Genomic DNA, 24,226 nt, shown 5'->3' with positions numbered 1-24,226 from the left:
TCTATTGGGCCTAACAAACCCCATCCAAAGTACCGGATGCTTTAGTACTTCGAAATTTATATCATATCCGAAGGGTGTCCCGGAATGATGGGGATATTCTTATATATGCATCTTGTTAATGTCGGTTACCAGGTGTTCACCATATGAAAGATTTTTATCTCTATGTATGGGATGTGTATTGAAATATGAAATCTTGTGGTCTATTGTTACGATTTGATATATATAGGTTAAACCTATAACTCACCAACATTTTTGTTGACGTTTAAAGCATGTTTATTCTCAGGTAAATACTAAGAGCTTCCGCTGTTGCATACTAAAATAAGGACAAGATTTGGAGTCCATGTTTGTATGATATTGTGTAAAAACTGCATTCAAGAAACTGATTTCGATGTAACATATTTGTATTGTAAACCATTATGTAATGGTCGTGTGTAAACAGGATATTTTAGATTATCATTATTTGATAATCTACGTAAAGCTTTTTAAACCTTTATTTATGAAATAAAGGTTATGGTTTGTTTTAAAAATGAATGCAGTCTTTGAAAAAAAAAAACGTCTCATATAGAGGTCAAAACTTCGCAACGAAATCAATTAATATGGAACGTTTTTAATCAATAAGAACGGGACATTTCAACTTCCCTCTTGATCCTACCACTATATATATATATATATATATATATATATATATATATATATATATATATATATATATATATATATATATATATATATTCAAAATATTCTATTTAGTTAAATAAAAAATTGTCAATTAAAGTTGTAATATTATTATTTTAAATAGTTAAATGCATTGTAAGTATATACAAATTGGTAAATTTAAGTATTATTTTTTTATATGTATTAAAAAATTAAACGTGTGTGAGGGCCCATTTTTATTTTCGCTTAGGACATTTGAATTGCTGAGACGACCCTGAACTATGTTTGGGCTAATTTAGCTGGTCAAAAATCAGTGGCACGGTGAATCGTTTTTGGCCCAACATATCAATCTTCTCGTTGTATAAATATCATTGTAAAATAACAATACCCAAAAAATGCAACCTTCGAAGCAAGTGGTTCTTTGGAAAAGACCATTGAATCGAGTTGTATTCGCAAATCATCTGGTTTAATATTTAATTAAGTTGAAAATTTTAAATTATCACTCTTTATTACAGAGTGTTTGCAGCTAAAGTTTATTAATTTGGTTTAATGTTTATCATTTTAGGACTTTATTAATTACAAATTCTAATGATTAAGAAAACAATGAGATTATTAAATGCAGACAATGAGATTATTAAATGCAGTTTAACATTTGTCATATAGGCATACGTTATAATTTATTGTGGTATAGTTTATTCGGTGGATCTAAATGTAATGATTTACGGTGAATTTTAAATATGAATAATTGTTCAGGACCAAAAATTTAGAAGCGTTCAAAATTCTTAATATTTATTTGATAATAAAGTTATTGTCAAATAATGAAGTAAATTAAATAAAAATTGTCGAATAAATCTTTGATAATAATACAATTTGATACGGTTGTCTTGAAAACCTTTTCCGTATTGATAATTTTTTGTATAACATGTATAAGGTTTCAATTTTATTAGCATCCAGGGCCTTCTAAATTTTTAAGACGACTCTGTTCAAAACGATGTTTAAAAGTCAAAAAGTCAAAGTGCACCTAAACTTTGGGGCTTAAAATGATCTAATATTGTTTTTTCATGCATCAATTGATTATGGAGTATATTGGAGTATTATTCTTTTCTAAAAAATTGTATAGCTTTATAGAATGATTATTTCATTCGTCTCATATTAATAGTTCATTTTTCATTTTTGATACGTCTCAAATTAATAAGTTCATTTTCATAAATAGATAAAAATACTAATCGATTAAAGTACATTTATACTTTTATTTTATATAAGTAATATAATAATGGTAACAAAAAGTACATAAAAATTACATGTAACTGTCACTTTTCTATTGATGCCTAATGTGGTTCTTAGCTGTGTGTTATGTAATAAGGAGAGAGATTCTATTGATCATCTGTTTTTCTCATGTGAATACAGTTTGAAGGTTTGGGAAAGATTGAAAAGTTGTTTGATTTTTAGAGGTTTGCCTAACCTTTTGACTCAAGCTGTACAGGTTTTATCACAGTATCCTCATACTAATAATGAAATGTCCCGTTCATATTGATTATAAACGTTTCATATTAATTGATTTCGTCGCGAGGTTTTGACCTCTATATGAGACGTTTTTCAAAGACTGCATTCATTTTTAAAACAACCATAACCTTTATTTTATCAATAAAGGTTTAAAAAAAAATATTACGTAGATTATCAAATAATGATAATCTAAAATATACTGTTTACACACGACCATTACATAATGGTTTACAATAGAAATATATTACATCGACATATGTTTCTTGAATGCAGTTTTTACACAATATCATACAAACATGGACTCCAAATCTTGTCCTTATTTTAGTATGCAACAGCGGAAGCTCTTAGTATTCACCTGAGAATAAACATGCTTTAAACGTCAACAAAAATGTTGGTGAGTTATAGGTTTAACCTATATATATCAAATCGTAACAATAGACCACAAGATTTCATATTTCAATACACATCCCATACATAGAGATAAAAATCATTCATATGGTGAACACCTGGTAACCGACATTAACAAGATGCATATATAAGAATATCCCCATCATTCCGGGACACCCTTCGGATATGATATAAATTTCGAAGTACTAAAGCATCCGGTACTTTGGATGGGGTTTGTTAGGCCCAATAGATCTATCTTTAGGATTCGCGTCAATTAGGGTGTCTGTTCCCTAATTCTTAGATTACCAGACTTAATAAAAAGGGGCATATTCGATTTCGATAATTCAACCATAGAATGTAGTTTCACGTACTTGTGTCTGTTTTGTAAATCATTTATAAAACCTGCATGTATTCTCATCCCAAAAATATTAGATTTTAAAAGTGGGACTATAACTCACTTTCACAGATATTTCGTTCCTCGGAAATAAGACTTGGCCACGGGTCGATTCACGAACCTATACAAATATATACATATATATCAAAGTATGATCAAAATATAATTACAACCATTTTTATTATGTTTTAAAGATTTGAGTGTATTAAGTCAGCTGTCCTCGTTAGTAACCTACAACTAGTTGTCCACAGTTAGATGTACAGAAATAAATCGATATATATTATCTTGAATCAATCCACGACCCAGTGGATACACGTCTCAGGCTAGATCACAACTCAGAGTATATATATTTTTGGAATCAACTTCAACTCTGTATAGCTAACTCTCACATTACTGCATATAGAGTGTTTATGGTTGTTCCAAATAATATATACACATGGGTTGATATGATATGTCAAAACATTTGCATACGTGTCTATGGTATCCCAAGATTACATAATATATTAGAATATATGTATAATACAATATAAGTTAGCTAGGATATGATTAATATAGATTTGTTACCAATTTTCACGTAGCTACAACAAGAAAAATTATCCAATCTTGTTTTACCCATAACTTCTTCGTTTTAAATCCGTTTTGAGTGAATCAAATTGCTATGGTTTCATATTGAACTCTATTTTATGAATCTAGATAGAAAAAGTATAGGTTTATAGTCGTAAATATAAGTTACAAGTCGTTTTTGTAAGAGGTAGTCATTTCAGTCGAAAGAACGACGTCTTGATGACCATTTTGAAAAACATACTTTCACTTTGAGTTTAACCATGATTTTTGGATATATTATCATGTTCATATTAAATATCATTTTTCCAGAAAATAAACTTTCAATTCAAATATTAAGATAGTTTTTATTTTTCTAACCCAAAACAGCCCCCGGTTTCACTACGACGGCGTATATCCGGTTTTAAGGTGTTCTTCGTGTTTCCGGGTTTTAAATCATTAAGTTAGCATATCATATAGATATAGAACATGTGTTTAGTTGATTTTAAAAGTCAAGTTATAAGGAATAACTTTTATTTGCGAACAAGTTTAGAATTAACTAAACTATGTTCTGGTGATTACAAGTTTAAACCTTCGAATATGATAACTTTATATGTATGAATCGAATGATGTTATGAACATCATTACTACCTCAAGTTTTCTGGATAAAGCTCATGAGAAAAAATGGATCTAGCTTCAAAGGATTCTTGGATGGCTTGAAAGTTCTTGAAGCAGAATCATGACACGAAAACAAGTTCAAGTAAGATTTCCACTCGAAATAAGATTGTTATAGTTATAGAAATTGAATCAAAGTTTGAATATGAGTATTACCTTGTATTAGAAAGATATCTTACTGTAAATAAGAAAGATTTCTTGAGGTTGGATGATCACTTTACAAGATTGGAAGTAAGCTAGCAAACTTGGAAGTATTCTTGATTTTATGAAACTAGAACTTGTAGAATTTATGAAGAACACTTAGAACTTGAAGATAGAACTTGAGAGAGATCAATTAGATGAAGAAAATTGAAGAATGAAAGTGTTTGTAGGTGTTTTTGGTCGTTGGTGTATGGATTAGATATAAAGGATGTGTAATTTTGTTTACATGTAAATAAGTCATGAATGATTACTCATATTTTTGTAATTTTATGAGATATTTCATGCTAGTTGCCAAATGATGGTTCCCACATGTGTTAGGTAACTCACATGGGCTGCTAAGAGCTGATCATTGGAGTGTATATACCAATAGTACATACCTCTAAAAGATGTGTATTGTACGAGTACGAATACGGGTGCATACGAGTAGAATTGTTGATGAAACTGAACGAGGATGTAATTGTAAGCATTTTTGTTAAGTGGAAGTATTTTGATAAGTGTCTTGAAGTGTTTCAAAAGTGTATGAATACATATTAAAACACTACATGTATATACATTTTAACTGAGTCGTTAAGTCATCGTTAGTCGTTACATGTAAATGTTGTTTTGAAACCTTTATGTTAACGATCTTGTTAAATGTTGTTAACCCATTGTTTATTATATCAAATGAGATGTTAAATTGTTACATTATCATGATATTATGATATATAATATATCTTAGTATGATATATATACAGTTAAATGTCGTTACAATGATAATCGTTACATATATGTCTCGTTTCGAAATCATTAAGTTAGTAGTCTTATTTTTACATATGTAGTTCATTGTTAATACACTTAATGATATATTTACTTATCATTTAACATAATTAACCAAGTGTATCAATATATTAATATGATTCATATGTACCTAGTAAGACGTTGTTTTAACGATAATCGTTATATATATCATTTTCAAGTTTCTTAAATTAATAGTCTCATTTTTATGTATATAACTCATTGTTAAAATACCTAATGAGATACTTACTCATCATAATCTTATGTCAACCATATATATATGTCTATATATACCACAACATGTAGTTTTTACAATTTTGTAACGTTCGTGAATCGCCGGTCAACTTGGGTGATCAATTGTCTATATGAAACTTATTTCATTTAATCAAGTCTTAACAAGTTTGATTGCTTAACACGTTGGAAACATTTAGTCATGTAAATATCAATCTCAATTAATATATATAAACATGGAAAAGTTCGGGTCACTACAAATAATATATGGTGTATTCTCAATAGACTGGTATTGGCTGCTTGTGTATATTACATTTGGCAAGAAAGGAACCATCGGGTGTTTAAGGATGTCAAGAGATCTGCCAATGTTCTGAGTTATATGATCTTCAATTTTGTCCAGATGAAAATGTTGACTTTTAAGGTCAAACCATCCAGTGCTGTGATTAAAGCAGCTAAAATGTGGAAATTGCAGCTATTAGGTTCTAGATTCGTTTATATGTAATTGGTGTTGGTTGGGCTTGTTGTTTTGGAGTGGTGTTTATTTGTTTTTTGCTGAGGTCTTTGGGTATATCCAGCCTTTTATATTGTCTTTTTCAAATGTAATATATTTTCCTCTTTGCCCAAAAAAAAAAAAAAAAAAAAAAAAAAAAAAAAAAAAAAAACTGTCACTTCTCTTAAACGGTTATTTTTATCTGAAACTATTAAATTCAGACAAGTATAATTACTACAAACTTATTACTTTTGATCAAGCATATATTTATTTCAAACTTACTTAAATTTAGTGCAAAAAAATAACAATTCATTTCATATCAAATATCCTAAATATAAAATTTATAATGGAGTATCTTGTTGCTCTTATTCATTTGGGTCATTGGGTGCCGTATCTCTTTACTTAAGTCCACGTGGCATAAACCTATTGGCTGTTGTGTAACGTCCCACTTCACAGAACACAATTTCCCCCAAATTAATTTAATTAACTTTTCATTTTTATCATACTTCTCTTCATCACACAAAAACCGGATAACACAACACGCACTCTCCCCCATATTTTCACACACACACAAATGAGAAGGTGATTGAATTACAGAAATAGCTAAACAATTAGATACATACATACAACTTCACTGTATCTATATAACCTAACATGGCGAAATCTCTAATTTCATCACCTTCTTCATTCATCGGAACACCGTTTCCGTCACAATTTCATACCGGACGTTTTACTCCGAGAAATACTAAACTTATTTCAACTAAAGTTAAATTCAGCTTCAATGGATTACCTCCGATCTCTTCGTTTGATGGTGCTTCTGTTGATTTTACTGCAATTGCAAGACGTGCTGAAAGCTTGATTTACACTTTAGCTGATGCTGCTGTTGCTGTTGATTCATCTGCTTCTGTTTCCGGTGACTCGACGGTTACTACGACGGTGCAGAAGTCAGGCGGCTGGTTCGGTTTTATATCTGATGCTATGGAAGTTGTTTTGAAGGTAGTTTCATTTCTAATTTTCACTAGTGTAGTTATTTTATGCACGTGGTTAATATATTAATTATGTAATTGATTGTTTATGCACGTGGTTAATATAATTATAATCAGTTATTATACAGGACAAGTTTCACTAATGACCAGTTTTAATTATTTTAGTAAGTAAGCCATGGTGTGGTAAAATAACTGATTATTGTGAATTTAGGTTATAAAATTACTGTTTAACATGATTAGAATTAGCTTATTACATGTGTTTGTAATAAAAAATTTTACGTTTGGTTCATCGTGTGGTCGGATGGGCAAAGCGGATTTGTTGTTGTTTAGTAAAATACTTAAGTTGATTTAGTTTGACTTGGCATCTTAATCAGGTACTGAAGGATGGACTGACTGCAGTTCACGTGCCATACGCCTATGGATTTGCAATTATATTGCTCACCGTTCTTGTAAAGCTTGCTACCTTGCCTTTGACAAAGCAACAGGTGACCACCCATTTCAAATATGTCACTAATACCTAACCTTATCTAAACCATATATGCATGTTGATATACCATATACTAACTATTTATAGAAAAATATGCTTGTGTTTAAAAGGTTGAGTCTACTCTGGCGATGCAAAACCTTCAGCCGAAGCTCAAAGCAATTCAACAAAGATATGCAGGAAATCAGGTGACTTTGCAATTACAATCTTGTATGTTACTTATAAAAAATGGCGGTTTTATTAAAAGTGAGTGTATCATGTATCAGAACTGTTGAGAGTTTTATTCGTCCCTTTATTGCGAGTGGTGGTCCTCACCTAATTGCCTTGTGATATGCTAAGATTTAATGCAAATCTTAACTCAGAGACTCTATAGGAGCCTGATTCATTATATAATGTCGTCTTATTGTTAAGCCTGCATGTCATCTATATGTATTTAATGAAACTGATATACTTTCAGGAAAGAATACAACTTGAGACATCTCGGTTATACAAACAGGCTGGGGTTAATCCATTGGCAGGTTTGTATCTTTGTTGAAAGTAGCATCTTTAGTCAAAGTGTTATAGCAGTTAAATTATCTTGTAGCGTATTAAAAGTTCAGTTTATGCTGAATAGCTACAATATGCATATTAGTAAAGACAAAAATATTAGTATAATTTTGGACCAAATGATGATGACAGATAAATGGGTAACTTTTACAACTTCCCCATAAAGAAAATATCGCAGTTTCTTCGAAAAATTTAATAAGAAACTTTTGGAAATTTTGATTGGACGGGAGTAAAATAACTGTTATTCAATCATCAGTCAGCTGCAAGTCGTTTATGTACATGTTTTATTACATAGTTACATGAACTTCATAAGTTTCCTAGTGATCAATATGATATGCACAAAATCTTATCCTTTTTATATATTGGCAGGATGTTTACCTACTTTGGCAACAATACCAGTATGGATAGGCTTGTACCAAGCTCTTTCAAATGTTGCAAATGAGGTATGCACATTTGAACTTTCATTATGTTTATGAAAACCGTTGTTTTACTGCATTTTTTTCATATATTCCCCTTGTCCCAAGATATATGCTACAACTTTTATCTTGGGCGGTGCAACAATTATCTTAAGTTTTAATCCATATGTTACTAGCAATCTTTTCAAAATCCAAGTATACTGAATATTGGTCCACAAATTTCCTCAACAAGCGTCGATTTGGCACTATTTATTGAGGCAACAACAAGCGTCGATTTAGTGGCGTTTTGACTGTCGCTTAGAGCCTAAATTGATTTTCAGCCAGGCTTTAAAACCCATGGAAATTTGATTCTACCATTTTCATTGCGTTTCTTTTCTTTTTCTATTTATTTATTAAAGGGGTTTTTTTTTTGGCCGGAGGTCCTCACGGAAGCAATCTCTCTACCCTGGGAGTAGAGAGAGGAATGACTTTCTCTTCATGTGAGTGGAATTCTCGACTCGTGGTTAGAGAAACGACTTCTTTTCTATTCTAGGGTAGAGGAAGGATTGTCTACATCTCACCTTCCCCATACCTCGCATATGCGGGATTGGGTATTGTTGTTGTTGTTGTAAATTTCCTCAATTTTGTCCTGTTATATGTTAATTAATACAGGGACTGTTCACCGAGGGTTTTTTCTGGATTCCGTCTTTGGGAGGCCCGACAACGATTGCTGCTCGACAAAGTGGATCAGGAGTTTCTTGGCTCTTTCCCTTTGTGGTACATACACTCCTTCAGCTTCATAACTTGATACTTAAATATTTTTTGTGACCATTAAACTTAAAATTAGTTTCCTTTATATCTATATATTTACATGCATTATTGGCAGGATGGGCATCCACCACTAGGTTGGCACGACACAGCAGCTTATCTTGTTTTACCGGTGCTTCTTGTTCTTTCTCAATATGTATCAATGGAGATCATGAAGCCACCACAAGTCAGAACCTACCTTAATAATATATTCTATGTTATGTTTTGTACTTTTTTTGAATTCTCATTTTGTCTTATAAGCTTTGAAACTGTGTTGTTACTTGGCAGACCGATGACCCAGCTCAGAAAAACACACTTCTTGTCTTCAAGTTTCTTCCACTCATGATTGGTTACTTTTCTTTGTCGGTCCCATCAGGGTTATCAATTTACTGGTTAGTTTTCACTTCTTCTCACAAGAAAATTATAATTATTACTTATCGTTTATATAATCTAGGTAAATAATACAATTTCAAATGTGAATACTCAAGTAAATGATTTAATTCACCTATATATCCAACAAATTTATATGTAACTTATTATTATTATTATTATTATTATTATATACTAATACTAATTGTGATTTGTAAATTGTAATGGCATGGTTTGTCCAGGTTCACAAACAATGTACTTAGCACAGCTCAGCAAGTATGGTTAAGGAAGTTGGGAGGTGCGAAGCCTGCTGTGGACGAGAATGCAGGTGGGATAATAAGTGCAGGTCGTGCAAAGCGATCTTCTTCTCAACCATCAGAGTCTGGTGCTAGGTTAGTCTTTATATTATATTATTTTAGGGGTAGCAACATGGGTGAGCAGACGGGTTGAGTAAGGATCAGAACCGGTTAATCTGTGTTGCTCGCCATCAGATAATGTATCTAAAATGATTATAGATTATATACTAGTAAAATATTAGTATCATCATATACATTTGACATTTGACACTCTTGAATTAGGTTTTAAGTTTAAAGGTTCAACACATTCGAACACTAGATCTAGAATCTACCCCTCTCAACCTATTTTCAAATAAATGGGTTGAAATTATCACCTTTATTATATATATGTATATATGAAGAACATCCAAATTTGACTTTTTTGTATCTTCAAAATTAGAGATCAGATTAAAAAAAAAAAAAAAAAAAAAAAAAAAAAAAAAAAAAAAAATTTCTAGGATTAGCATTCATTGTGTAGATTCATGAAAAAAAAAAAATTATCTTTTTAAACAACTTGTTAACATACATCTGATGTATGATAACCTCCTGTCATTCATCAGATGTATAATAACCAAAATTAATGAAAAAATGACTAATGACCGATGAAAAATAATGTTTACGGTTTAGAAATTAGGGTTTAGATTGAGTTTTTAACATGAACGCTTTAGAGTTTAGGGACTAAACCCTAAACTCTTAATCGGGCTAAATTCAAAAAAAAAAAAAAAAAAAAAAACTCACAGATACATCAGATGTGATAAGCGCTGTAAATAAAAAAAATTGTATATATATATTTTTTTTCTGAATCTAAACAATGAATACTAACCCCAGATTTTAAAAAATCTAAAATCTAGACCATAATTTATAAATATATAAAAAAAAACAAATTTACTTCTCTCTATCCAGGAAAAGGTGCTTATCCCTTGATTGAAATGTGAATAGGTTTAAGCAGCTAAAGGAAGCAGAGAAGAGAAAATCAAGTAAGGCATTGCCTGAACAAGATGTTCAGGTTTTGGCATCCACATCCGAGTCTGAACAAGATACAGATGGAGAGACAAAGCCTACGGTACGTCTTAAATTTTTACTATATTTTTTTATATTTGTTCACTTGATTCTTGTGTATGTTTGCTACACACGATCGTCATTCATTTCACACGCATAATTGACTACTTGGCATTATTCTAGAGGTAGCAATATGTGTGGGTTACCAGGTGGCGTTACGAGTTAGGTTGGGTTGACTTGAACGTTGTAAAACACTTTTTCTCTGATGTTTTGTATCGTTTCATTGATAATATGAGCTTTCGAATAAACATGATCTAGACGTTGTATGCATTAGCAGTTGGAAGTACACTCTGGGAGACTTTTGACCCATTTCACTTAATTGACCCGATAGAGATAAAACATGACTTAGATATATCCATTCATAAGTAATTGGGTCTATTTTACCACACCTTCTGTTATCAATGTAGTGATTGACTTACACATTAGGAGACTTGTTATAATTGCAAATGTCGCGAACAAGTTAGTAAACCTTGTGTCCCTATTATATATTTATATATGATTTATATAATGCCAGTGTTAAAAATTAAGGAACTTTGCAATCATTTAGTTAATAATAAATTAAAAACTGATGTCAAATTGTAACATGTTCAGGAGGTTCTGGAAGAGGCGTATGCATCTAGTACCAGCAAACCAGTTCCGGTTCCAGGTAGAAGTAAGAGGTCAAAGAGAAAGCGTTCGGTATGATACAAATAAGTGTGTGTAGGCGTATTTTTTAACCCTATATTTTTGTATAATCTGCATTTTAGTTAATAATAATATATAGCTTCCATTTTATGCTGGCTTATTTACTTTTTATCATCGATACAGCCATTTATTATTTAGATTAAAAGTAATACAAACCCCAATTTAGCATGTAGAAATTTTTGTTATGTGAATATCACAACTATCTATCTGTATTCCTTGAGCTTACATGTATTTGTAACTAAATGGTTTACTTAGATGGGTACCTTCTGTTATTTGGTGGACCTAGTCAACAAGGACTGGAGCTGCAAAACGGCCGGTCAGGCTTGATAACGTGTTAAAACGTGCCACATCAGATGACACAAACTGTTTTCTGTCAAAAAGTTTTATAATTAGTCTGTCAATTATGATTTCAAAAATCACATTATATCAAATAATAGATATTATGTAGAAATACATTCTTAAGGAATGTCTCAGGTTCAAACCTCATAGAACTTGAAGACATATTCTTTTATTTTATTTTATATTTTGTTTAAAGCCGTGAAAGACTGCCTAAATGCTATTACAATAGAAGCAATAACCGATCGACCCCACCAATTTAACGGTTTTTACCCATATTTATACATACATACTAAAGAAGATACACAGCCTTCATCCTAACATTCCATCTTCCTACAATCATCATGGACTCAGTTTCTCCAAATTAGCAATAGGCTTCTCTCCTTGGGAAACATTCAGCTTATTAGTTTTCCATTTCTTCTTATTGCATAATGTAATTGAATCATCTGTTCATATTCTTGAAGGCGGAAGCTTGTTTCCTAGTGGGCTTGGTCCAGATGGTGGTTTGTATACCCTCGTCTCTTCCTGCTAAATATATAAGTTACTGAAACAAGTTAAAAGGTGGCAAAATGGGCGGGTCAAGTTCATGTTGAGTTAAGGTACAGGTGTACAACCCAAACCGATCCCTGTATCTATGAACATCACATAGTTATGAACTTGTGATAATGGATTGAAAAGATATTGGTAGTTTTGTGACCTTGTCATGAGACTTACATGAGGAGTAGACCCGTATTTTCTGCCTGCCTTTGAGTTTCGTCTAGCTCCCCGAAACTTGAAATCATTAGAAGCTAAGCCTTATTAAATAAAACATTAAACATAATTACATAATACTCTACATTACAACTTTAAAATGTGCAGAATTTTTAGAAACTCATACAGAAAAACGACCAAAATTTATTTTTTAATAGTAAAATTAAACCTAATACGACATCCTGGTATTACCTGATTTAGCTTCGTAACTTTTTGATGGGAATGCATTGTTGGATGGAGGTAGCAGCAATAACAGAATTAGAAGAACAGTAGATAGAATTTGCAGTGTCTTCATTCTGAAAATGTGATAGTTTCAAATGTGCACAAGTTAGTTATAGAAATGGGGCCTTGGTTCAGGTGTTATATTATATATAACCACAATGTGACAATAATTTAGTCACTGTAACAAGTTGTGTAGCAGTAATCATATGTATGTTTGAAATTTGTAGTGCCTATTGTGTAGCACTCAGGATCCAATGCTATTGGTACAACCATCAACCCCTAAACTTTTTTTATCCATGTTCTATTAAACATGTAAACTTTTTAGTGATGCATTTGATTATATATATAGCATCACTACCAAGTTGATCATAGCCTAATCGTTTGGTACATTGCGATTTGTGAGTGTTTACTTGATGCTAGACTACGTTTTATGTTTGACCCGTTATCCAGATACAACGAAATAACTATATATCGTCACTTTGTGTTTCGCGACCTCCCTTTTGCTTGAAAAGTAACATTAATTAACATTTATATTTTACTATAACTATGTTTGTTAACTAGATGTGGGATTTGACTTTTTATAACCTAATCATTTTATGATGAACAAATTTCAAGTGTTGAATGATTTGTGTCTTAAGTGCTGCTGGTACCCACCATCGTCAGAGGGGGCCATCTCATGATGGTTACCTGGTTGTTGCTTTACGGCTTTGGCTCCTTTTTCTTGATTGTTTGCTTTAAGTTAAAACGGGTAAGGTTTTTCTGTTCATACTACCTAAGAAGGGCGAGTATTTTCCCTCAGATGTACCTAAAGAGGGCGAGTATCTATCCTCAGATGTACGCTGCGGTAACTATTTTTTACCCTTTTCATCACCACCCAAAATTATACAAGTGAGGTTTGAAGATGGTAACTCTTTGAGAAGATATTAGCTACTTACGATATTTGTATGTGTGACCACTCCTTAGGTCATATGTAGCAACTTTTACATAGCAAATTCGCAAAGAACTAACACATATGGTTCAACAAAATCTGCAAAAAAGATGATGTCGTCACTAAAATGCATCAAAATGATGCATTAGAACTATAATTTCACCACCATTCTTGGTTATGATTACCAGATTGACTTTGTAAATGGCATGATTTTGTCTGGTACCCAAAAGGTAAATTAAATTATATGATAATGGTGTTCCTCAAGGTTGTGAAATTCGCTATTCTGGGATTAATTGATCCGGACTTTAGAAGGAGTAAACTGCAATTCGAGGATTAATCAAATTGTTCTTTATACATTTAAATATTAAATTTCAAAAATTATATATGTAAATATAGATTAAAACCATAAACATAAACATAAACTTCAACATAATTGTCTATAATTGTTTAGGTTCTAGTATAAATTCATGTTAAATTGTTGACCAATTTTAACTTTGACCGACTTTGATTACCAAATTCAATTTTGACTCATCAATCGAACTTGGCCGATTAATTAAACGGATTTTGAAAAATGAGAATAAACTACTCTTAAGAATGAGTAACCGGAGATTAATCAGGAAATAAACAGGTTTTTTTTTACAACAGTGGTGTTCCTTAAGGAAATCTCTAACTACAATTTCTACTGTTACAACGTGTAGTATGAATAGGTTCAGTTGCATGTCAGTTGTTATTCTGTATGTACATCAAGTTAGGTTAGGGTCTTGCTGAATTTGTCTTCTGTAAACCTTCAAAGGTTACCATTCAATTTCCTTAATAATATTGTTATTGGAAATTTGGAACAGATAACCAACCAACAATCAAGATTAAAACTTTTCATCATTTAGAATGAAACTATTAGTTCCTTCAACCTATAGAATCCCGATACTTCGAATACGAGAAGTAATATTTAGTGCAGATGTTTCTTAGATCAGTTTGTTACTGGAATCCAATCCCAAAGCATCACACTTATGAAATGGTTATTTTATTATGGTTGAAAACACCAAACAAATGGACAGTAAAAGCAATTTCAATGCTTTCATTCAAATCAAAGAAATGTTACATGATGATACATGTTCAGCGTAAATCTTTTTATTAAAACTGGATACAATAACAAGTAAGATTTCAATACTCAAATCATGTCTGCAAGATCCACTTGCCCATGTTGCCTACCATTCAACTGCAGAACACAAGAAACATGTAAGAAAAAGATTATACAAGTCTTATATCTGTGATAAAGATAACTTAAAAATATGGTATATGAAAATAACATTAGCCGAATGGTTAGATGAAGTAATGATATAGTTTTAAATTTGATCATCTCAAGTCGCCTTCAATACAGTTCCATATTAGTGCATGATACTACAGTAAGAAGACCAGTTTCAAGAATAATATTTCGGTAATACAGGTAGATCCTCGACTATAACAGATTAACAGAACACATCAACAACAACAAAGCCTTTTTTAACAATTTTGTGCATAACCTCACTTTCTTAATTTAACAATGTATTACTAGTCTACTCAACTAAGTATGCACACTCCAGCTCAAAAACGTATGAGGCACAATCATGAACACAATTGCATATTCGATAGTCGATATCCATTCAGCTATACAACATGTACACACTTGCATAAATTCACTCCATATGAGACACTGCTAACTCAAGACCTAATCAATCCATATCTAATATCTTTCATCAATCTTTAACAGTATCAAATTAAAATGATTAACTCATTACTGTTCATTTCCACAAACCCTAATTTATAATAACATAAGATTCTGAAACCCTAAATTCTAACAATCACAATACTATCCACTTATTTAGCTAATTTATACATCTACCTTCAATTCATAGTATACATGCACAATTTCATCAAAAAAATTCAAATCTAGGTTACGAATTCGTATATCTATGGATCAGATCAGATAATAAAAATTAAAATAACAATTAAATTAATTAAATTAAATAAATAAAAAAGTAGAGTAGCGTACTTCTTGTGCCTTTGAGCAAATACGGAGTTTTTCCGATCTTCTTCTGCAGTGAATTAAACAAAAACAAAAAAAAAATCAATTTCAACCTATAAATCATAAATTTCCGATCTAATCAAATCAAATCAAATATTATTGAAAGAAATGAAAGGATGGATAGAAACCAGTGAGACTGAGGGAGAATTTGGTGATGATGGTGCCGGTGACGGCGAATCCGACGAGAAACGGCCAGTTCCGATTGAATTCTCTCTTGAAAAAAACACCCCACGGATCGAATTTCCTCATTTTGCGGATGTTTTCCGATTATCGTAGAAATGGTTAGATGTGTGTATGCTTGTCAGTTTGTGTGATATGAATAAAGTAGTGACTAGTGAGCAAATAGCATCAGTGAAAGAGGGCTCGTGAATACGTTTATGGGCTTCAGAAAAGCCCACATATAAATATTTATGTGATTTATTTTCAAAAAATGTTAGATTTTAAGTTTTTGAATTCGATTAAATTGTTTATAAAATATGATTACTCCTTTTTAATACTGAAATTTATTTATTTTTTATGAGTGTTTGTAAATGACAACCATCTTTTATTATAAATATGAAATTGAGTTAAATATGATAGAATTTCAAATGAGATAGTATTTTCTCCTCGACTTCAAGAGGCGATGTCGTGATGATATCGAAGTTAGTATGATTTTCTTTGGAAACAAAACGAAAACAATATAACAAGTCTCTGTCACGATATGATGAAAGTATCCATTCTATAAAAGTTGTCCGGTACCTTCACACACTCTATGAATATAGATTCGTTATCGTGGAGGTCTTTCACTAGTAGATTCAACGGCTTCTCGATCCAGCTCCTCGATGTATTTTTGCATCATATTAAGTAGCAATTCGTTGTTCGACGCATCATTACGAATGGCTAAAAGCGAGTTCATAATGGAAGAAAGTTGGGTAATATGTTGAAAAGTATATATAATAGGTTGAATTCAGTGTGAAACATGTATTGACTTTGGTTTGTATTTATTGTTGTTTCAAAACGTGCCACGTGGCTATCACGCCACTTTTCCTCCCATACATCAGCTCAGCACGCTGGCTACAACGGATACAGGGGCGGTTTTATGTAGGGGCAGGGGGCGCCCGTCCCCAGTGGATTTGCATTTTTCATCAATTTTCAGTGTAAAAATTTAGGATTTTTCGACTTTGCCTCAGTGGAATTTTTTTTGCCCAAAAAACCTTCAAATATTGTTCAAAAACATCCAAATTTTGCTCAAAACCTTCAAATTTTATTCAAAAATCTTCATATTTTGCCAAACAAAATTGCTACGTTTTAAAAAAAATTTCGCCCCGTGAAAAAAAAATTTGGTTCTGCCACTGAATGGGTACCAAAATCCGCCCTATGGCATGGTTGGTAGCGTGTTGGGGTGAAGTTTGACTCGAACATGCACGTTACTAGTGGTCTTATTGTTACAATTTTACCCTTAAGTTTTATCATACAGGCTATATATTTTATATCTAAATGCAATAAATAAGCTTTAGTTAGTTATCATAAGTAATTATTGGAAAAAATTAAGACATCAAAAAATAGACTATAGATGACACAAGGAATAAAATGTACTACATAAACGCATTTTATTATGTTTAGTAAGTACCAAGTATACTATCGGGTCTGGACTTGTGTAATTTAATACTCCGTAGTAGTTTTTGTCAAACCTTAAACTGTTGGGCCAAATATATTTTAAAAGTAATTAATGGCCCATTAAGAATTTTGCAAAAGTAAAATAGTGTAAAAAGCCCACGACACTCACACTCTTTTAAAAGCCCAAACCCTAATTTCTGCTTCATTCTCCGCAAACTCCATACGCCGCTGCCATTTTTGCGTTGAGGTAAGCCTTAATTACATGAACATTGTATACCTATGTTTCTATTTCTAGATTCTGATTTTAATCTATGTTTGCACGATCTCGTTACTTCATAGTTTGATTTCAAATTTCTATACTTGATGAATTAAGTGCTTAACTGTTTACTTATGTTAATCTTAGTTTCAAATGAATGAAAACATATTGTAGGCTGTAGCTAGGAAAAAAGTTATGATTAAATTGATTGTGTAGTTAGCTTTATTTTAGTTTCTGGATTTAGTGCTTGATCATGTATCTTAAGTTAATTTTTAATTTATGTAAGCTTGCTTTTAGTATCTGAAATATATGTTTATGAGTATGGAGTGGTAAAATTAAACTAAAGCATGAATTTTCAAAGGTATTTGAAGTTATACAAATCATCTAGTTGATGTTTATAATTTGTTATTTAATATGTTAGTTTGATTTAATTATGTTTTGGATGAAGTAATTAAATGCTAGCCTAATATGAATTGAATTTTATGAGCCCAAACACAAACTTTAATGCTTGTTATTATTTTAATAGTTGGTATAATTGTACAGTTATTAGTGTAACAAGCAATGAAGTAATCTTATTAACTTATTGAATGTTTTTTATTTTGTTATTTTGTAGCTTATTGAATATTTGAGAATGGTGAGAGTTAGTGTGTTGAATGATGCTCTCAAGAGCATGTACAATGCTGAAAAGAGAGGCAAAAGACAGGTCATGATTAGGCCTTCATCAAAAGTTATCATCAAGTTTCTTATGGTTATGCAAAAACATGGTATGCTTTTTCAACTTATTCTCTATTAAATTTTATATAAAAATGAACGAATAATCTGACTGTTATTTGTTGCCACACAACACAGGTTACATTGGTGAGTTCGAGTACGTTGATGACCACAGATCTGGTAAGATTGTGGTGGAATTGAATGGAAGATTGAACAAATGTGGCGTTATCAGTCCTCGATTTGATGTTGGTGTTAAGGAAATTGAACCATGGACTGCTAGACTTTTGCCTTCAAGACAGGTTTGTTAACTATATATCTTGCTTTGATTCATATCTTTTTGGCCTCTGATACAATTGCTTAATTGCTTATTGTAATACAATTGATGGTTAATGTTTGCTTATTCTAATACAATTGATGTTCAAACTAACTGTGTAATGTATGACGTAACATGCAGTTTGGTTACATTGTGTTGACTACTTCAGCTGGAATCATGGATCACGAAGAAGCAAGAAGGAAAAATGTTGGAGGCAAAGTTCTCGGTTTCTTTTACTGATGAGCATGATATTTTAATTATTGTTGTAGGTGCGCATGCCTTTTATTATAGATTGAAAAAGACACTTTGGTGCTATGAGATTGAATTTTGTTAAGTTATCTATTGTTATCGTTTTGTAGTAACTTTCTATCGTTTCACTTATTTAATGCGGAAGTTTTAAAATTATATTGTAAGACATTTCTTTTGTGAGGGTATCATCAGTATTGCAATAAGTTTGTAGCAATTTGTCAATTCTTATGCCTTGGTATTTCAGTGGGAGAAAATAGCTACAATACCAGTATGGTAACTTGAATATGTGTTGCCGTGTTGGTTGGATGTTGGTCATCCTTTTTTTACCCCAAGGACTAAACCCTATGCTAATAATCATGTTCTAGTAAAAATACATGTTTTGATCAACTCACACAAAAATACAAACTCTATTGACAAAACTTTATTTTCTATCTGCCACCTCTCTGATACAAGGAGATGTAAGTTTATGGTAAATCGTATTTATTAAATGAAGCATAATGGAGAACTACATATGATCTAGCTATGGGGTGGTATGGTGATTAGCTTATTATATGGAGAGGATGGAGGTTTAATTAAAGATAGAGTCGCTAGCAGCCTGTCACCACTATGGGGATAGGTTACCAACTCGTGAAAATTTGGTAAGGCGTAATGTGATTCTTGAATCGACTGCCCCTTTTGTATATCGGTTCAAGAGAACAATGACCAAGTAGACAGTTATCTTTTATGAAGTCATTGAAAAGGATTGCTCTGTTTTCTTTGAATTTGCAATTTTTTCTAAGGCGGATCTTACTTCACTGTGGCACCGTTGTATTGCATAATCTCCTTTAGGTCGTTCCACATCTTTCTTTTGGCATTATCAGTATGTGGTCCGTAAATATTGACCAGAATTAATTCAGTACCTACATCTTTCCAATATCATTTTATCGCAATAAAGGATTCTCTTTCAACATGATTAGCCGTTAAGAAATTTGCGTCCCAAATTGTTAAAATCCCCCCAAGTTTCCGATCGAGTTTTTCATTGCATAATTATAATCTAAGTTTGCCCATATTTTTTTGAATCCATTTTTCGCAGCACAAGGCAATGAATGAGTTGGCATGTAATATTCTTTTTAAATTGTGTGAATGTTGTTGTTATTTATCAAACACTGTGATTTATTTTTATAACTAGATTTAAAAGCCCGTGCGTTGTACGGGGACTCAATTACATAAAAGCGATATGAATAATTGTTGATCACGTAACGAAATGATAAATACATTATAGTATCACAAATATTTTGTTTTGTGCATTGTTTCCATATTATTTTTGTTATACAATAATTCTATTGTTTTAGGATAATTAAATCATATGGTACCAGTAAACCCAACACATCCTACTATTTGTATTCATATATATGGTATTATTGCGGCATAATCTATTTGTTTCCTAATAAAATGACTTATTTTAAGGAGGTCGTAACTGAAATATTTAATTAATTATCTAAAGGAAGGATTTTCAATATATTTTTTAAAACGGGTACATATACAGATATATATTTTCAGAAACTGTATAAATATTAATATCGATATCGATATATAGGTACGCAATTACCCCGACTTGCGAAACTTAAAAACCATGGCGACGAATTACATACCTTTAGTCCTACAAATCGAAATTCTTTGTCGTCTAGCTCCTAAATCATTGATTCGATTTCAATCAGTATCAAAAGAATGGAAGTCTTTGATTGATAGCTCTGAATTTAATTCCGATTTCATTAAGCGCCAACCTCAACGAAAACGTTTTCTTTTAACTGTTGCCTATGTGGATGATGAACCTGAAAGAGGTGAGAATTGTTGGATAGTTGATGATGAAGATGATGGTGATGATAGTTTCCCTCAAAACAGAATTTCCTTGACGTATCCTCGGTCCGTTAACCCACTTCTATATCAATATGGAGATGATGATATAAAGTTAAAGTTTGTTGGTAGCTCCCATGGCTTGATTTGCTTTACCAGTAGTTTGTCTTTATGTGGAGATGCTGATGGTCTTGATCAATACGTTATTTGGAATCCTTGTATAAGAAAATCAGTATCAATTGTTGGTGATTATTATAAGGATAAAGTTTTTGTTGGTTTTGGTGTTTGTACCAACTCTTTTGACCCTAAGATTGTAAGGATAAATATATTAAAGGTTCCGTCGTGTGATAATGAACACGAACATAGAGTTTGGCAAGTTGAAGTATATACGTTAAGTGCAGGGGTATGGAGAAGTCCGTTAACCAATAGTGAATGGTTCGATATCGATCTTACTTATCATCCTCCACTTGTTTCAAACGGGTTTATTTACTGGTGTGCCTACGTAACTAAAATTTTTGGTGCTGATCGCTTTACTAGTATGATTGTATCGTTTGATTTGGCAACTGAAAAATTCACAAAAATACCCGTTCCTGATAAGTTATCCCAACGTGGTTTCCGTTTATTTAAGCTAAGAGGTTCTCTTGGTGCGATTCAAGTTAGAGAAAGTATGGACTCAGATGAAGAATTTCACGAGGTGTGGTTGACGGACGATGTTTCAAAATTGCTTACCAAGGTTTTCACAATTACGTTACCAGATAATTCGGAAGTTGTGGGATTCAGGGATAATGGCCAAGTTATAATCAATAAGAATGAAAAGCATGTTGTATATTTACAAGAGGGTGGTGTAGAAGGATTTGAATCTAGACCGGAGCTTGTAGCTTATGATCCCGACTTGAAACAGATTAAAGATCTTGGACTTCATGATGTCAGATGTTTGTCTTTTACATCTTCCTACACAGAATCACTACTTCTGCTTGATCAATCAAACGCACTAAATGATGATGAAGGTGATGGTGGTGATGATGGTGGTGATGGTGGTGATGATGATGATGATGATGATGATGATGATGATGATGATGATGATGATGATGATGCACACATTGAAAGATTTGAAGTTCACAAGAATTGAAATTTACTCAGTTGTTTGAGTTTTAGATCATGTAGCAAATTATGTTTAGTTACTCAGTACTTGTTTAGTTCCATAGAATTGATACATATTATTATTGCCATGATTAAGGTACTGTATGTGTTGTTTTGGCTTTGCATAATGTGTTACTATGTGTCGTTTTAATCGTTTTTTTTTTTGACACAACTATTGACATACCAATAATTAGAATGAGCTATCTTGTTTTGGTTATCTCGTAAGTTAATTCGCACCCCTATGGCCCTACCTTTAATTGTATTAGTACATATTGTTAACATTGAGTCTGTGTTTTTGTGGTGTTTTGATTGTATTTTTGGTCGTGTTTTTTAGCTATATATATTGGTGATGTTTCGATTGTATTATTTTTTTTCATGTTTTTTGTTTTGGTGGTGATAAGTGTTAGGACTTTCTTTGACCTCCTTTCCCTTGTATATGACAAGAGTATTACTGTTAGTATGTATTTTGGTCCTGTTCTTTGACTTGTTTAAATTGTATTTTGGTCCTGTTCTTTGACTTTCTTTGACTTCTTTGACTAGTGTTAGAACTTTCATGGGTCCTAAGAAAGTTATAAATTTTATTTGGAGATTAAGCCAGGATCGGTAACCAACTCGAGAAAACTTGGTAATTAGGCGTGGTGTGATTCTTGAATCGATGGCCTGCCCCCTTTGTATATCGGTTCAAGAGAACAATGACCACTTGTTCACCTCTTGTCGTTATACCACTCCCCTATGGCGAGGATTATATATATAGTTGGTTTACATATGAACGATCAAATTAATGTGGGCGTGAGTAATGCAATTAGATCGCCTAATATGATGTTGGGTCACAAAACGCTTAACAAGATGGGTTTGCCATTAAGTTACAGTCTATTGTTGTTAATTTGGAAGTGGAAAAACTAAATCATTCATGAACCACTTGAGAAGAGGGATTAAATACTAAAGGAGGATTTGTCGCCGTCGCGGTCGTCGTCGTTACCGTCGTTGTAGTGGTCATCGTCGTGGTGGTCGTGGTGGATGTCGTTGTTGTAGTTGTTGCTCCTCCTGCTGTTGTTGTTTTTGTTGTAATTAGGTATGTGAAGATGTAATGTTTGAAGGTTAATAATCATGTTTTAGTAAAAAAAAATAAAGACGGTAGGTGAAGAACGATTTGGGGTTGACACATCCTAGAAATTACGGAGTATAAGTATATAAGGGTGGAGTAGGAGGGAAAATGACCAAAATACCGCCGTCAAATATTGTGAATAGACAATTGAGGACAAAGCGAACAATAACCTCAAAAAGTAACCTCACAAGGGCAATGAAGATTTCCAGCCTACAATCTAGAAGCCCACCTTCTAGATATTCAAAGTAGGCAACCTTGACAACTCATATGGAGGTAGCAAAGTTGATGACGATGACGGCCGCCAACCTTCTCCGTTCACACCATTCCACCGCCATAGAATTTTTACTATAAATAGAGGTGCAAACCTCAGTTGTAAATCATCCTAAATCACTCAGAGAAGTGTAATCACAACCTAGAGAGTGTGTGTGAGTTTGAGAGTTTTTTTTGTAAGAGTTTTGTAATACTCTGTAAATCTATTCTTGTGAGTAATAGAGTTGTTTTTCTCTCAAATTTATATCTCCCAACGTCCAGGCGATCCCCTCTTCCTAACAAGTGGTATCAAGAGCTTGGTTAGAGACGTTGGTTGGGTTTTTGGGTCTTCTGGAGTTTTCTCAAAATTCAATTTTGAGTGTACCATTGGATTCGTCTCGTCGAACCGAGTCCAACGCAAAAAACGGCGACTTAAACGGAGTTATAACGAGCCCAGAAAATGCGGTCAAAGTTTGGTCAACTCGCCGGAATTTCGCCGGAGAAGACGACCGGTGCCGAAATTTTCGCCGGAGATGACGATCACTGTAGCAATTCGCTGTAGCAGCTGGCGGCACTGTAGCAAGTCACTGTAGCAGTACTGTAGCGGTACTATAGCGGTACTGTAGCAATTCTGAAATTTTACAATTTGGTCCTTGAAATTTTCATAATTTCATTTTTTGGTCCCTGAAGTTTATAACAAATTATAATTTTGCCCCGTAAGTGGAATTTAAGCCGCGAAGTGTCTATTCCACCATTTTCAACCGTTCCGGACACAACGGTGATCTCTGTTTTCTACAATTCAACCCCGTTTGTGTTGAAAAATTATTTGTAAGGTGATAATGTCCACAGAAGAGTCAACATCATCTTCCGGACCTATGATTATGCTCACAGCCACAAACTACACGCTGTGGAAACCTCGGATGGAAGATCTCCTCAGCTGTAAGGATTTGTTCGATCCTATT

General features: G+C 32.6%; 4 protein-coding genes across 4 annotated transcripts; 3 read left to right on the top strand and 1 right to left on the bottom strand.

Annotated features, from left to right (window-relative positions):
* Positions 1-6,356: 6,356 nt before the first annotated feature.
* Positions 6,357-11,644, top strand: LOC139877773 (inner membrane protein ALBINO3, chloroplastic-like). Its single transcript, XM_071865195.1, has 11 exons — positions 6,357-6,845; positions 7,210-7,320; positions 7,433-7,507; positions 7,777-7,837; positions 8,235-8,308; positions 8,933-9,037; positions 9,147-9,254; positions 9,356-9,459; positions 9,679-9,828; positions 10,711-10,834; positions 11,422-11,644. Exons 1-11 carry the CDS (start codon positions 6,504-6,506, stop codon positions 11,512-11,514), a joined length of 1,347 nt encoding a protein of 448 aa, XP_071721296.1. The 5' UTR covers positions 6,357-6,503; the 3' UTR covers positions 11,515-11,644.
* Positions 11,645-14,798: 3,154 nt separating this feature from the next.
* Positions 14,799-16,142, bottom strand: LOC139877662 (ATP synthase small subunit 6, mitochondrial-like). Its single transcript, XM_071865095.1, has 3 exons — positions 15,941-16,142; positions 15,780-15,822; positions 14,799-14,966 (listed from the first exon to the last, which is right to left on the bottom strand). The coding sequence occupies exons 1-3, from the start codon at positions 16,059-16,061 to the stop codon at positions 14,963-14,965; spliced, it is 168 nt and encodes a 55-aa protein (XP_071721196.1). The 5' UTR covers positions 16,062-16,142; the 3' UTR covers positions 14,799-14,962.
* Positions 16,143-17,597: 1,455 nt separating this feature from the next.
* Positions 17,598-19,140, top strand: LOC139876987 (small ribosomal subunit protein uS8). The gene is made up of 4 exons (XM_071864391.1): positions 17,598-17,655; positions 18,278-18,428; positions 18,514-18,674; positions 18,830-19,140. The coding sequence occupies exons 2-4, from the start codon at positions 18,296-18,298 to the stop codon at positions 18,926-18,928; spliced, it is 393 nt and encodes a 130-aa protein (XP_071720492.1). The 5' UTR covers positions 17,598-17,655; positions 18,278-18,295; the 3' UTR covers positions 18,929-19,140.
* A 1,409-nt stretch (positions 19,141-20,549) lies between these two features.
* On the top strand, positions 20,550-22,109 carry LOC139874430 (F-box only protein 8-like). The gene is made up of 2 exons (XM_071861865.1): positions 20,550-21,777; positions 22,105-22,109. The coding sequence occupies exons 1-2, from the start codon at positions 20,550-20,552 to the stop codon at positions 22,107-22,109; spliced, it is 1,233 nt and encodes a 410-aa protein (XP_071717966.1).
* Positions 22,110-24,226: the final 2,117 nt, after the last annotated feature.

Source organism: Rutidosis leptorrhynchoides, chromosome 11 (assembly GCF_046630445.1).
Source record: "Rutidosis leptorrhynchoides isolate AG116_Rl617_1_P2 chromosome 11, CSIRO_AGI_Rlap_v1, whole genome shotgun sequence".
NCBI lineage: Eukaryota > Viridiplantae > Streptophyta > Magnoliopsida > Asterales > Asteraceae > Rutidosis > Rutidosis leptorrhynchoides.
Note: the sequence above shows the minus strand (reverse complement) of the source record. Positions and strands in the feature narration are given on the sequence as shown.

Bases quoted from the DNA above. Each gene is read 5' to 3' on its own strand.
- LOC139876987 (XM_071864391.1), top strand. From the start codon at position 18,296: ATGGTGAGAGTTAGTGTGTTGAATGATGCTCTCAAGAGCATGTACAAT. The intron at 18,429-18,513 runs GTATGCTTTTTC...CACACAACACAG, and splicing joins TATGGTTATGCAAAAACATG to GTTACATTGGTGAGTTCGAG. The intron at 18,675-18,829 runs GTTTGTTAACTA...CGTAACATGCAG, and splicing joins GACTTTTGCCTTCAAGACAG to TTTGGTTACATTGTGTTGAC.
- LOC139877773 (XM_071865195.1), top strand. From the start codon at position 6,504: ATGGCGAAATCTCTAATTTCATCACCTTCTTCATTCATCGGAACACCG. The intron at 7,321-7,432 runs GTGACCACCCAT...TGTGTTTAAAAG, and splicing joins TGCCTTTGACAAAGCAACAG to GTTGAGTCTACTCTGGCGAT. The intron at 10,835-11,421 runs GTACGTCTTAAA...TAACATGTTCAG, and splicing joins ATGGAGAGACAAAGCCTACG to GAGGTTCTGGAAGAGGCGTA.
- LOC139877662 (XM_071865095.1), bottom strand. From the start codon at position 16,061: ATGAGGAAATTCGATCCGTGGGGTGTTTTTTTCAAGAGAGAATTCAAT. The intron at 15,823-15,940 runs GTTTCTATCCAT...AATTCACTGCAG, and splicing joins ATTCTCCCTCAGTCTCACTG to AAGAAGATCGGAAAAACTCC.
- LOC139874430 (XM_071861865.1), top strand. From the start codon at position 20,550: ATGGCGACGAATTACATACCTTTAGTCCTACAAATCGAAATTCTTTGT.